Source organism: Typopeltis vanoorti, chromosome 7 (genome assembly GCF_054136105.1).
Source record: "Typopeltis vanoorti isolate ZY-2024b chromosome 7, IOZ_Tvanoo_1.0, whole genome shotgun sequence".
NCBI classification, from domain to species: Eukaryota; Metazoa; Arthropoda; class Arachnida; order Uropygi; family Thelyphonidae; genus Typopeltis; species Typopeltis vanoorti.
In genome coordinates, this window is record NC_143555.1 from 78,558,768 (window position 1) to 78,571,669 (window position 12,902).

The 12,902-nt window shown below is 34.3% G+C and overlaps 1 protein-coding gene across 2 annotated transcripts in view; it reads right to left on the minus strand.

The window, feature by feature from the left end:
• LeuRS (Leucyl-tRNA synthetase) overlaps positions 1–12,902 on the minus strand; it is a 388,197-nt gene that overhangs the window by 50,659 nt on the left and 324,636 nt on the right. For both annotated transcript variants that reach the window (XM_090395982.1, XM_090395980.1), the window contains one exon: positions 4,644–4,748. In XM_090395982.1, the coding sequence (XP_090252108.1) occupies positions 4,644–4,748 (105 nt within the window). The remainder of the gene's footprint in view (positions 1–4,643; positions 4,749–12,902) is intronic.

Consider the following 12,902-nt stretch of genomic DNA (forward strand, 5'->3'; position numbering starts at 1 on the left):
TTGCGTGTTCTACACTTTGCATATTAACAATATTTTAAAATAAATGTGTTACATTTGTAAATTATTTTTATAACTTTATAATTTACAAGAAAAACCCAAAATATCCCCTAATTGTTTTGCACAGTATAAATGTGTAACATATATCAGCCATACAGGTATGAAATTTATTATGTAATTTCATGATAATGAGAATACATATATGAAAATGAAAAACTGTAATGGAGTTTAGTTTGTCACATTTTTGCTCTCAAGAAGGAAGATCTAATCTTAATTTAAAGTTTGGTTGACACAGGAGGTAGTCTGCTCCCCAATCAACAAACTATGGATTTGAATCTCACTGTGGAAACAGATGATGTTTGTAAATGTCTTTATTTCATGAGTAAGTTTCACTAACTTATGAATTACCACCTTCCTTAGCAGAGGACTAAATATACTTAATATACTACAGGCAACCTTTTGTGAATGGAATTTACATAGAAATATAAAAAAAATAAAAAATACTAGTTGTGCTGTGATGCTCCTACATGTCACATGCTATTTCCAAGAAAATAAAAACCAAAGAATACTGAAAAGTATAATGATTTTGGTCAGTCCTCAATGAATTTTGTAAGCACAGTTACCCTTCGTAGCAACAATGAGATTTTGAACTTTTTTTTTTTTTTATGGAGGGAGGGAGTACTGTACAACTGCTTTGCAAACACTATAGTATATTGAAAGTTTATTTTTCACTTGGTTAGACTATAATAAATTTAGTTTAATCCTTTATCCAAGTGTGAGCAAACAAAGTTTGCACTTGAAAATATCTTCAGGACTGGGGTAAGGTAGTACAACATGGTCAACTCGTAGCAAACGTAGGACCAAGCTAACATCACTCCTATCTCAGTATCTCCTATAATGCAAAACACATCTCCTTGCAGATATGTATAATGTTATGCATTACAGGAAGGGCCACTACCCAAACTAGTTTCGACCTTTACTGAGGTCTCTTCAGTCGGAGCCAGGCCCAGAAGTGGAGATACCAAGCAGAAGCAATAGCAAGGTCATCTTTACCTATAGGAGTTGCCAAAAGGTGTGCCACCTTTTTATTAAATTACTCTGCATTTAGAGAAAGATGTCGAAAGTTTATTTTTCACTTGGTTAGACTATAATACATTTAGTTTAATCCTTTATCCACATGTGAGCAAACAAAGTTTGTGCCTGAAAATATCATCAGGACTGGGGTAAGGTAGTACAACACCTGGAAACTCGTAGCAAAGGAAGACCAAGCTAACATCGTTCCTATCTCAGTATCTCCCATAATGCAAAACACATCTTCTTTCAACAAGTAAAATGTGAGGTGATTTCTTCACCAGGACCAAAATCAAAACAATGCAATACAATAAAGATTCATTAGTTCAATGGTAGTTACTAGTTTTGGGATAAACAAAGGAGTTGTTCTTACCCTTTCCTTTAGTGTAGCCCAATCCAGGCTACTCGAAAGAACTTAGCTTATGCTCAAAATCAGGTGAGAAATTTAAAATCTGAACTTTCAAGTTGTTTGAACCCAGATATTTGGGATATCCTTGAGAGGATTACGGACAACTCGGTGAATCATATTCGGGAAACAAAGAAAGCAAAACTCATATCCAAATTTCTTTGACTTAAAGACGATAACATTCGGAAAACTAATGGACATATTTGAATTCCTCTGCAGTGAATGAAAACAGCCAACCACAAGCCAGTGATAAAAACAACCAACCAGAAGCAAGGATCAACAGTAGCCACCAACTGCCTTCAGCAAACAGTCATGTAGCTAACCAACTAGAGCTGATAAAGTCAGTGCCACAGCCATTCTAAATCAAACTACTTATTTGAAAAAAATGAATCTAATAGTCTTGGACAACAGCACCTATCAACTTGTTAACTATGACCCTACCAATCGAATAAAAAAGAAAACGCAGGAGCTACTTAAATCAGTCACCATGTGGCACAATGATACTGTTAAAAAGTTAATTCTACACTACGCACATTCCCCAAGAATTTACAGTCTACCAAAGATTCACAAAAAAAAAAAAAAAAAAAAAAAAAACACTACTCCAGCCAAGAGTCAAAGGTATAGAGAGCCCCCAATTAGCCAAGAAACTAGCATCAACACTCAAGGTGTTGGTAAGTCACTTCCCCCTCCTATATTAAAAACACACAACAAATGAGCCTGAAGTATCTTCAGGACTGAGGCAACTCGTGATAAAGGTGGACCAAGCTCTCATCATTCCTTGTCTTAGTATCTCCCATAATGCAAAGCACACCTCCTTGCAGACATGCAATAAGGTGAAACACTTTTTGGCAACTCATAGGTAAACATGACTTCTCTATTGCTTCCACCTTAGTATCACCACCTCTGGGTCTGGCTCCCACTGACAAGACCTCAATAAAGGTCAAAAACGGTCTGGGTAGTGGCCCTTCCCTTAATGCATAGCATTATGGGAGATACTAAGACAAAGAGTGATGAGAGCTTGGTCCACCTTTTTACCATGAGTTGCCTCAGTCCTGAAGATACCTCAGGCACAAACTTTGTTTGCTTACACTTGGATAAAGGATTAAACTAAATTTATTATAGTCTTACCAAGTGGAAAAAACTTCCAACACAATTTATTAGTCACTTTTGATGTCAAATGTTCCAATCAATGACACAATCCTTCTATTACAGGACAAATTCCCTCCCGATATCACAACGCTCTTTGTGCATATAGTACTTTTTGGCTATTTTGATGGCAAAACACTTTCTACCTATAAAAAGAAGGCACAGCCATGGGCGCACCATTACCCCCCCCATCGCTAACTTTTACATAGAACATTTAAAACAACATGCTCTAGATTATTCTCCTTTAAACCCAAAGTATGGCTTAAATACAGTGGCGATGTTTTTGCTATCTGGCTCCATGGCCACCAGACACTTTCCTCAGCCACCTAAACAAACAACGCGAACGCAAACGATTCACAACTGAGATTGAAAAGCAGAACACACTTCCGTTTCTAGATACACTTGTCACACGTCTTCCTTCTGGCAGTCTTTCCTTCGCTATTCACCAGAAATCGACATGTACGGGCCAATATATACACAAAAACTAGGGATCATTAATACACTAAAAAAAGAAGGCTTTGAAGATTTGCTCCAATGAACAAGCTCCAAGACCTCACTTTAAAAAAATAATAAATAAGACTACAAGAAAACTGTAACCATTCCATACATTAAAGGGATACAGACAAAATAAAAAGAATACTTCAAAAATACAACCTTAAAGCCACCTTTAAACCTCCTGCAAAATTAAAGAACTTACTCAACTCATCCAAGGATCCACTCCCTCCACTGACCCACCCTGGAGTATACTGTATTCATTGCTCCTGTAATTTGCCCTATATAGGGGAAACAGGATGCACAATTCCTATCAGAAAAAAAGGAACAAAAATGACACCTTAAATATAATAACTATGGTCAAGTTGGTCTTTCTGATAATGCCCTGAACACTTTACATAGAATTGACTGGAAAAGCACCTGTTGTTTACATGACACCAAAACATGGTATGAACGTAAATTTAAGGAGGCCTATGAGATTCTTATCAACCATCCTAATCTTAACAATAATGATGGTTTAAAAATCCCATACATATGGAAGGCACATATTCTACCCACTTAACCCTTCTCCCTAAGAGTTAATTATAAATAGGACCAGTAATCCAGGATCCTAAATCTAATATAACAATTGTCATGTTAAATTAGGACATCATTTTTACTGTAACAAAACTATCTATATGAAAGAATGCTTCTCTAATGTCGTTTTAAATAGAATATAGCTTTGATGTAGTTAATTTATTTTATTTCATTTATTTATTGTAATTTTATTTTATTTTCACTAGAGGTCAGGCCAGCAGAAAAACCATTGATCAAATCATTGTCTCTTCAGCATACTATGTGAAATGCAATTTTGCTTGTCTCTGTATATATATCCAGATGATGATCTTAATATGAAGGTTGAAATGTCAGGAAATTATAAAATAGTTATTTATAACACGGTTGTAGAGTCCATAATTTGTGTAAAATGAGTTGTTCTTACAGAGTAAATGCCTCACCAAACTATTATCTGACATGATGTATAAGGTAATACATAAGACATGTGTAAATGACAAAATAAACTATTAGAGAGGTTTTGATTCTATTACTTAATGCTTTGATCTACAAAAGATTATAAAGTTCATGCTGTTATTTGAAAATGTTGCATCATCGATTTTAATACATTTTCTAGCATAGCCTTATGACTGTGAATCAATGGCACTATGAACTGAGTTTTTAGTGATTTCTTTGTTTAGATATATGAATCCAACACCTGTATAAGCATTTTTCAAATGATGACCATAAGCAATATGCTACCATTGAAAAATATGAAGGTCAAATATCATAATGCTTTTATTCATCTGACAATGTTGTCTGTTTTAAAACTTAAGGGAAAATTACAATAAAAAATAATAAATATTGTGATTCTCATATCAATGATACATTCAGGTAAATTTCATGGTCAGCTGTATAAAAACCAGATAAAAATAAGATTATGAATAACAGCTAGTCCAGTAAATATTGAAATAGACTGATGAAACATCATAACCCTTACCTCTAATGTGTTAGACAAATATACACTATTTTGTATCAATACCTCTGTCTCATCAAAATCTAAGGTAAGTTTCAAGGCACTGACACCTACATTTTGCACTTTTTCCTGAAAAAAATTAAGAATAATATTGCTGAATAAATATTAAATTAGATATACTTTGTGAAGTATCAAGAAATATATTCTGAAATTAGCAATAAAAATAATCCTATAATTTCCTTATTTAAAACTCAACCGGCCATAACGTGTATACACGTCAAAGTTACCATGGATACCAAGTGCATGAGGAGTGAAGTATTTTATCCATATTAACGATGTGGTTAAAGATTATTGCTTTAAGCAGAATTTCTTCTTAATTTTGAAAACATACTTTTTTTTTAACATTTATAACTTGACCCAGCAGTTTTTTTTACAAATTAGTCATAATTTATTTTCCAAATAAGTTGAAGTATTGCCAAGCAACATTATATAAAAGAAGAAAAAGTTCTCAAATAAACAATCTACTTATAAAATCAGTCACAAGTAAGTATTTAAAGTGAAATTATTTTATTTCTTTGTTAATATGGACATTAAATTGAATTTTTTAATGGATAATCAAGGTTGATCTACTTCAGTGTCCATCGAGAAATAATTATGGATGTATCTTATGCAGTGACATTCAATCATTCCAAAGCACCCTGTAGTTAGTGCCATTAATCCAGTGTTCTGCAAGGCTGGACTTCTAACATGTAATCAGTTGAATATAAGTTTGGTGTTCTGAAATATGTTTTAAAATTGCTCGACCCATATGCCCAAAACAGGATTAAGTTATAGTTATGTGGAATTTGATAGATACCAAGTAACAACACAACTGACGAATTGTATCTTTAGGAGAAGTTAAAGTAGGTTGATTTGGTTGATAGTTATACACTATCTGATTTAAAGTATCCCGATACCCCTCTGTAATTTGTAAACTGACATCTAGATGTCATTAGACGTCAGTTTTCACTTACCGGTATAAAAGGAGACATGGAGCTGTGTGTTGTTCAGTGATAAGAAGTACGAGCAGAATGGGTAGGTCAAGGGAGCCCAGTTACTTCGAACATGGACTAGTTATTGGTTGCCACATCAGTAAGAAATCTGTAAGAGACATTTCAACCCTCCTCAAGTTGCCAAGTCAACAGCTGGTGACGTGATTGTGAAGTGGATGAATGCACAACCACAACAAAACTATGGTCAGGTAGGCGGTGTTTAATGACAGACAGGGACCATCGAGCGTTGAAGGTGGTTTTGAAGAAGACATATGGAAATTGCCAGACATCGAGTGAAACAATCACCTGGGAGTTCCGTAGTGCTACTATCTTTCCGACCAGCACCATGACTGTACATTGAGAGTTAAGAGGAATGGGGGTTCCATGGTTGAGAAGCTTCCCATAACCAAACATTTTTCCTGTGAACGCTGAGCACAGCCTGCAGTGGTGTAAAAGGCGATGCCACTGGACAGTGGACAACTGGAAACGTGATTTGGAGTGATGACTCATGCTTTATCATGTGAAAGTCTGATGGGAGGGCCTGGGTGTGGCAGATGCCTGGAGAACGATTCCTACAAGCATGTGTAGTGCCAAGAGTAAAATTTGGAGGGGGTGGCGTTACAGCATGGGGATGTTTTTCATGGAATGGACTGAGCCCTCTCGTAACACCATGGAAATATAAATGCGAAAGGGTACAAGGACATTTTGATCCAATGCATACTGCCTATGGTAGACGATCAGTTCGGTGACGATTATTGTCTGTATCAGCATGACAATGCTACCTGCCAAAAGCAAGGTCTGTGAGGGAATGGTTTGTGGACAACAAAGTTCCAGAAATGGACTGGCCGGCCCAGACACCTGGTAGAAAGTCTCCCTGGCAGAGTTAGAGCTGTCATAGAAGCAAAGGGTGGACTCACCCAATATTAATGTCCACTACTAAAAAGTGAGTCACAGGGAAAGTCTGATTACAGTTTCGAGTAGGTATCCAGATACTATCGATCAGATAGCATATATGTTGTTGGAAGTTGAAATTTCTTAAGGAAACAAGACACACAGTTATAAGAGCCTTTAATAAATGGAATAAGAACTCCATTCATTCCTTTTTTTATATAGATTTTTCACATTCACTCTAAGCAAGTAATCAATTAACTGTGTGTATGTACTCTATTCTCCAACGCTACATCCAAATCAGGTGTTTAAATCATTTATAAATATTTTAAAAACATCAGATATTAACCCTGATTAACTAGATGAATATCATAGCCAACAGTTTTCTATAGGTATTCTATATAGGTTTGATTCTAAATGTATAGAATAAAAATTACTATTATTACTATTGGTAATTATCATTATTACCAATTCCTGATATGTATATATCCTTCAAGGGGAGGGGGGGGGTATACATGATACCACAGTGGCACTACCTGATTAAGTTTACAATACTACCAGCTTAATCAGGTAGTACTATTTTATTTGTCATATCTCCAACATGATAACATCTAACATTTCAGTCTTCTAAGACAATATTAGGTGAAATAATCTACTTAGATTCTGCATCATCTTCTAGGTGGTTTTCTTGCATCAAAAACCTATTATGTAAAATTTCTTCCACCTTCTATATATACACTCTGTTCTTCTATATTAGGAAAGAACATGACATTTTTAATGTCATGTTCTTTCCTAATATCTCATTTGTAACAGGATTCTGCTTTTTCTCCTCTAACTTTTCTCATATCTGTGGTGTGTTGTCTTTGATGAACTCATTACTAACCATCTCTCAGATCTATAGGATAAAACACTATCTGGTTGTACCACCATATTGAATACTGCTGGTGTTTTGGATAATTTCTTATTCAATAGATTTATTCCAGGCTCTTCATCATACTAGTTTTGTTTATTCTATTATCTATCAGCCAGCCTGGTTGGCCGAGTGGTTAGCGTATCCGCTCTCTAGGTAAAAGGCTGTGGGTTTGAATCCTGCTGTGGTCATGCATGTTTGTGATTGTCTGTGAAAATAGTGGTGGGGATGGTGGGTGGTAGATGGCATCAGTGGGGTTGCGGTTTGTTGTAGTTGGTGAATTGAGGTGGTGACAGAGTTGTAGAGTAGGTGCCCTCCCTTCATAAGTCTTTGGACTCCCTAGAGGTGTTATGTAATAATAATAATAATAATAATTTCAATATTTAATTTGCAACTGCATTAAAAACTGTCAAAATAGCTGACATGTTTTACTACTTCTATAGGTCTCCCAGTGAGAATGAAGCTGATGTTTTCCATGTTCCTATCTATTTTCATAGCTTTAATCTTTTTACTGCAGATTTTTTTATCAAGTTTGTTACCACACTTATTCAATTCAGCCACGAAAACACACTATATTTATCATGATATATCATTAAATTCCTGATAACTGCCAGCCTGGTTTGATGTGTAATTAGTGCAGGGATTTCCAAAGGTACTTCACATCTTGCTCTGTCCCTGGGGAGGGACAGAGCAAGATGTGAAGTATCTTTTAGTTGAACATTGTTACAATAACTCCACCTTTTCTAAAAGACTAGTTTCAAGTGAGTAACATGAGGAGGTACAAACACTCCTTTCACTTACAGCAAACTTGTTGAAGTTTTACACCTACAAATCAAATCAATCTGGATTTGATGGATGAAGCTGATATAAGAAGAAGGATGATCTCATCAAACTACAGAGTAAATCTGTGCTAAGGCAAAATTTCGATATTCAAAATCTTGATGAATTCTGGTGTTCCCAAATGGAAGCATACCCAGTTTTGGCAAGTAATGCTCTTTTAGCTATAATTCCATTTGCTACAATCTATCCACCCAAATCTGGATTATCAACATTAGTCAGTGTGAAGAGAAAGTTTAGAAATTGATCAGATGCCAGACATGGCATTCACCTAGCACTGTCAAAGACTGTTTCTCAATTTTCTGTCCTAACTGGCCAAAAGCAGCAACATCCATCTCATTAAAGTAGTTATGAAAAAATTATATAATTATTTTATAATTGTTTGGGATAAATAATTATTTTTGTTTTAATTTGAACATTTTTATTTTTCATATCTTTAATAAAAAATTAAATTTATTGTATTGTTTTCGTTGTTCATTTGTGTTCATTTTAGTGTTTAGATTTTTAGGTAGGGTGAATACGTTAAGATTACACTAAAGGGAGGTGTGACGGCAAAACGTTTGGGAACCTTTGGGTTAGTGTATCCACTCTTCAACCAATAGGCTGCAGGTTAAAATTGTGCTGCGGACATGAACGTTTGTAAATGCCTTCAGCTGGTAGATGAATTTTGTTGCCTGCTGTGAGACTACCAGTTTGCTTACTGGAGGCCTGAAGTGGTTTGAAAAGAATTCTGTTTGGTTTCTAGAGCTTCTGTAGAGCAGGGTTTAATATTATATAAAAAATAAATCGAAATAGAAAAATAATGCTTAGCCAATCCATGGCACTAATGTTATATTCGAGGTTTATAAATATCGTATATAACAAGATGACTCTTGCCATCCCATTATACTAAAAATTTTAGTATGGTATATAATATAATGAGATGGTAAGAGACTGTGTGTACTAAGAAAGATAAAAAAAAGAACGAAGATTGGTTATCAAACAAGATGTGGAATCTCATAGAAGAAAGTCATGCAATTAAAATGCTGTTCTAAAATGTGAATCCTCAGAAAAATTCATTTTAAAAATTATATAGTTCTAGGAAGTCAAGTCAGTTAAAAGATTGACAAGAGAAGATAAAAAAAAAATTGTCTTCATAATCGCAGAAAAAGCACAGAAGACTGCAGTTAGGCCACACTAGAAAACTGCATGATGGAAAAAACATGGAAAATATGCTCTGAAAGAAGGAAGCAAAAAAAAAGTTCAATAAGGGATAAAAGTGGTTTGCTGCTAACTGAAGAATATAAGACATGTTGAAAGAGAGAGAGAGATAAGATATGTTGAAAGAGAGAAGGAGAGAGAGAGAGCACTTTGATGGGATTTTAAATATAGAAAACAATATAACTGACATAACAAGATAGTACAATAATGGAGAAACCTCCTGTAAGTGTGGACTGAAACATTACACTAGATCCAATACAATACCAAAATATGAAATAGTGAATGTAACAGAAAAAATGAAGACTGCAAAGGCATATGACAATTATAATATAATAATGGAAATGTTTAGGACAACTAAAGCAATTGGTGCTGATAAATTGCAAGTGATCTTTAATAATGCTGGAGAGAGAGAGAAAGTGAAAAGATATCAAGACAAGGGAGAAAAGCAAGCAATGATGATCACAATTCCAAAGAAAGGTAATATCACTAAATGGTGAAAATGGGGAATTAATCTACTGTCACTACCAGTTTTTTTTTCTTTTTCTTTACTTTTTGTAAAATGTTGCTAAATAAAAAGAGACAGAATCACATTTTTACTTTAAGGAATATCATTGATTTCAGTACAGCCTAAATACATGCAACAAATCCTTGTTTTGAATCAATCATGACTTTTGCTCTATCTGTGTTTATTTCAACACTTACTGCATTAAAATTTATTTTCTTTGAATAAAACTATCCATAACTTTATAAAATTAGCTTCTGAAGTGGTGCATCCTGGCATATGTTGGCAAATTAAATGATCACTGTGTACTTCTTCATTTACCTCATATCTGTCAAAAACTAAAAGATTTGCAAAATTTGCAATATCAGTAGATTCAGTTTTTATTTACCTCATATCTGAAAACACTAAAAAATTAACAAAATTTGCAACATCAGTGGATATGATTTTTTTCTTTTCCTCAAATGCCTCTTGAATTTCATAAATCTATCATAAAGTTCTTTTCTTTAAATTAACACAAGGAATAAGTAATACTATTTATTTAAGGCCATATATTTCAGCCTGAATATTATAGGCCTACATTGGTGGTGACAATAGTTAATTTTCATCTTCCAATCCATAGTTCATGTTTTACTGCCATCAATCTTCATTGATGGCAGTAAAACATGAACTATGGATTGATTTGAAAAAGTAAGAGCCACATGATGTTAAACACAAAACAATGCAATGGTATAACTGACGAAATATTGCAATATTAATTATTTATTAGCTATTTAAAATTAAAAAAATATTAATGTGTGATTAGAATAAGACTTTCCCATATCTTAGATAGAGAGAGAACAGTGAAGTAAGGCCTCAACACTTTCTTTAAACAAATTCAAATTTATACCACATTAAAGAAGTAAGCATTTTTCAAACCACAGAATATTGTGGTCTATATCTATTCCTTGCTGTCCTGAGCCAGATTTCTCAGATTTACTCCTGCTAATACAAGATTGGAGTTCTTGTATTCTCTTTTCTACAGAGCGTCCAGTCTGTCCAAAGCAAGAATGATGTCACTCATAAGAAACTTGGTAGATATTAGAGAGAACTAGAGGAGATTGTTTATCTTTTGAATATGGAAACCATGCTGATAATTTGTTAATAGAAAGAAAAGTAACCACTCAACTGTATTTCTTAAGAATTCTGGAAATGGATTCTAAAATCCCAGAAATGTATGGGATTGAAAATCAACGTACTGTTTCCACTCTCTCCTGCAATTGCTAACTTCTATTTAGAACATTTAGAAGATATCCCTTTCTTGTCCATACACCTTCAAGCCTCTATTTGGGGTTCATTATATAGATGAAGATTTTGTTATCTGGTCCCATAATGAAAACACATTATCTACATTTTTATCTCATATAAACAATCTACATCCACAAAATTAAATTTACTATGGAAGTGGAAAAAGAACAACAAATTGGCTTTTTTATTATTCTACTCCTCTGCTCACCATCAAGTGAGTTAATTACTTCCATTTATTGAACGTCTACTTTCAATGGATGCTACATTCAACAGCAATCAGCTCACCATCCATCACAGAAGACTGGAATTATAAAAACTTTATTGCAACGTGCTCATACTATTTGTTCTACACCTCAACAATTAGAACAGGAACTCTTAAACATCAAATGATATATGAAACTCAATTTTTTATTTATTTCATATGGGGTTTTTCACCACTTTCCCTCCTTGTCCCTTAGGATGGGTTGAGCCCTCCTAATGAGGGATTAAGCATGTATTTTATGATTGTAGATTCACATGTGTTCACAGGATTGGTTTGCCTGTTCTGAGGGATGAAAAACCTTCTACCTCCATATGAGACCAGTTAACTCGCCTTTCGTTAAAAGAGACCAGATAAAGGTTCCTCACGTCTCGGAGGGGAATCGAATCCAGATCTTTCCAGCCAAAGGACTTCGTCTATACTGACTGAGCTACAGAAGCTCTATGAAACTCAATGGCTTCTCAGAAAGGGCTACACAACAGCTTTTTAATTCTTATAATCCAAGCTCAGATAACGAGGAAACAGAATGTTGAGTTCCAATCCCACACAATTTAGTGGCTACTTTTCTTCCTGTCAACAGATTATCAACATGGTTTCCATCTTCAAAACATAAACTGTCTTCACTAGCTCTTCCTGGTGTCCATCAAATTCCTTGTGACTGTCATTATTCTTACTTGGGACAAAATGGATGCTCTGTAGAAAAGAGAATACAAGAACACCAATCTTATATTAACCACAGTAATTCTGAGAAATCTGGCTTGGTACAGCAAGGAATAAAGACAGACCACAATATCCAATGGTCTGAAACATGCTTACTTCATTGATGGCAGTAAAAATTTGAATGTTTGTTTAAAGAAAGTGTTGAGGCCTTACTTCACTGTCCTATCTCTATCTAAGATATGGGAAAGTCTTATTCTAATCACACATTGATATTTTTTAATTTTAAATAGCTAATGAATAATTAATATTGCAATATTTCGTCAGTTATACCATTGCATTGTTTTATGTATAAAATCATGCGGCTCTTACTTTTTCAAATCAATCCATTGTTCATGTTCTACTTTATAATTAACTATTGTCACCACTGATGATGGCCTGTAATATTTAGGCTGAAATATAAGGCCTTAAATAAATCTCTAATGGCACAAGTATCTCTTAAACAACTATAAAGTTCTGACATTTGTTATTTTCAGATAACATAATAAAATACCTCCCTGGCTAAGCTGATCAATGTTTTCTTCAGATTTTACTGAGTCTCCAACGTTTGGATCTTGTATTAAAATACACAAACATTATTCAAGAAAAAAAAAAAAAAAAATGGAAGTTCCAGTTTTTCTTGACTAAGTTTTGTATATTTGAGCATGAAGTTCAC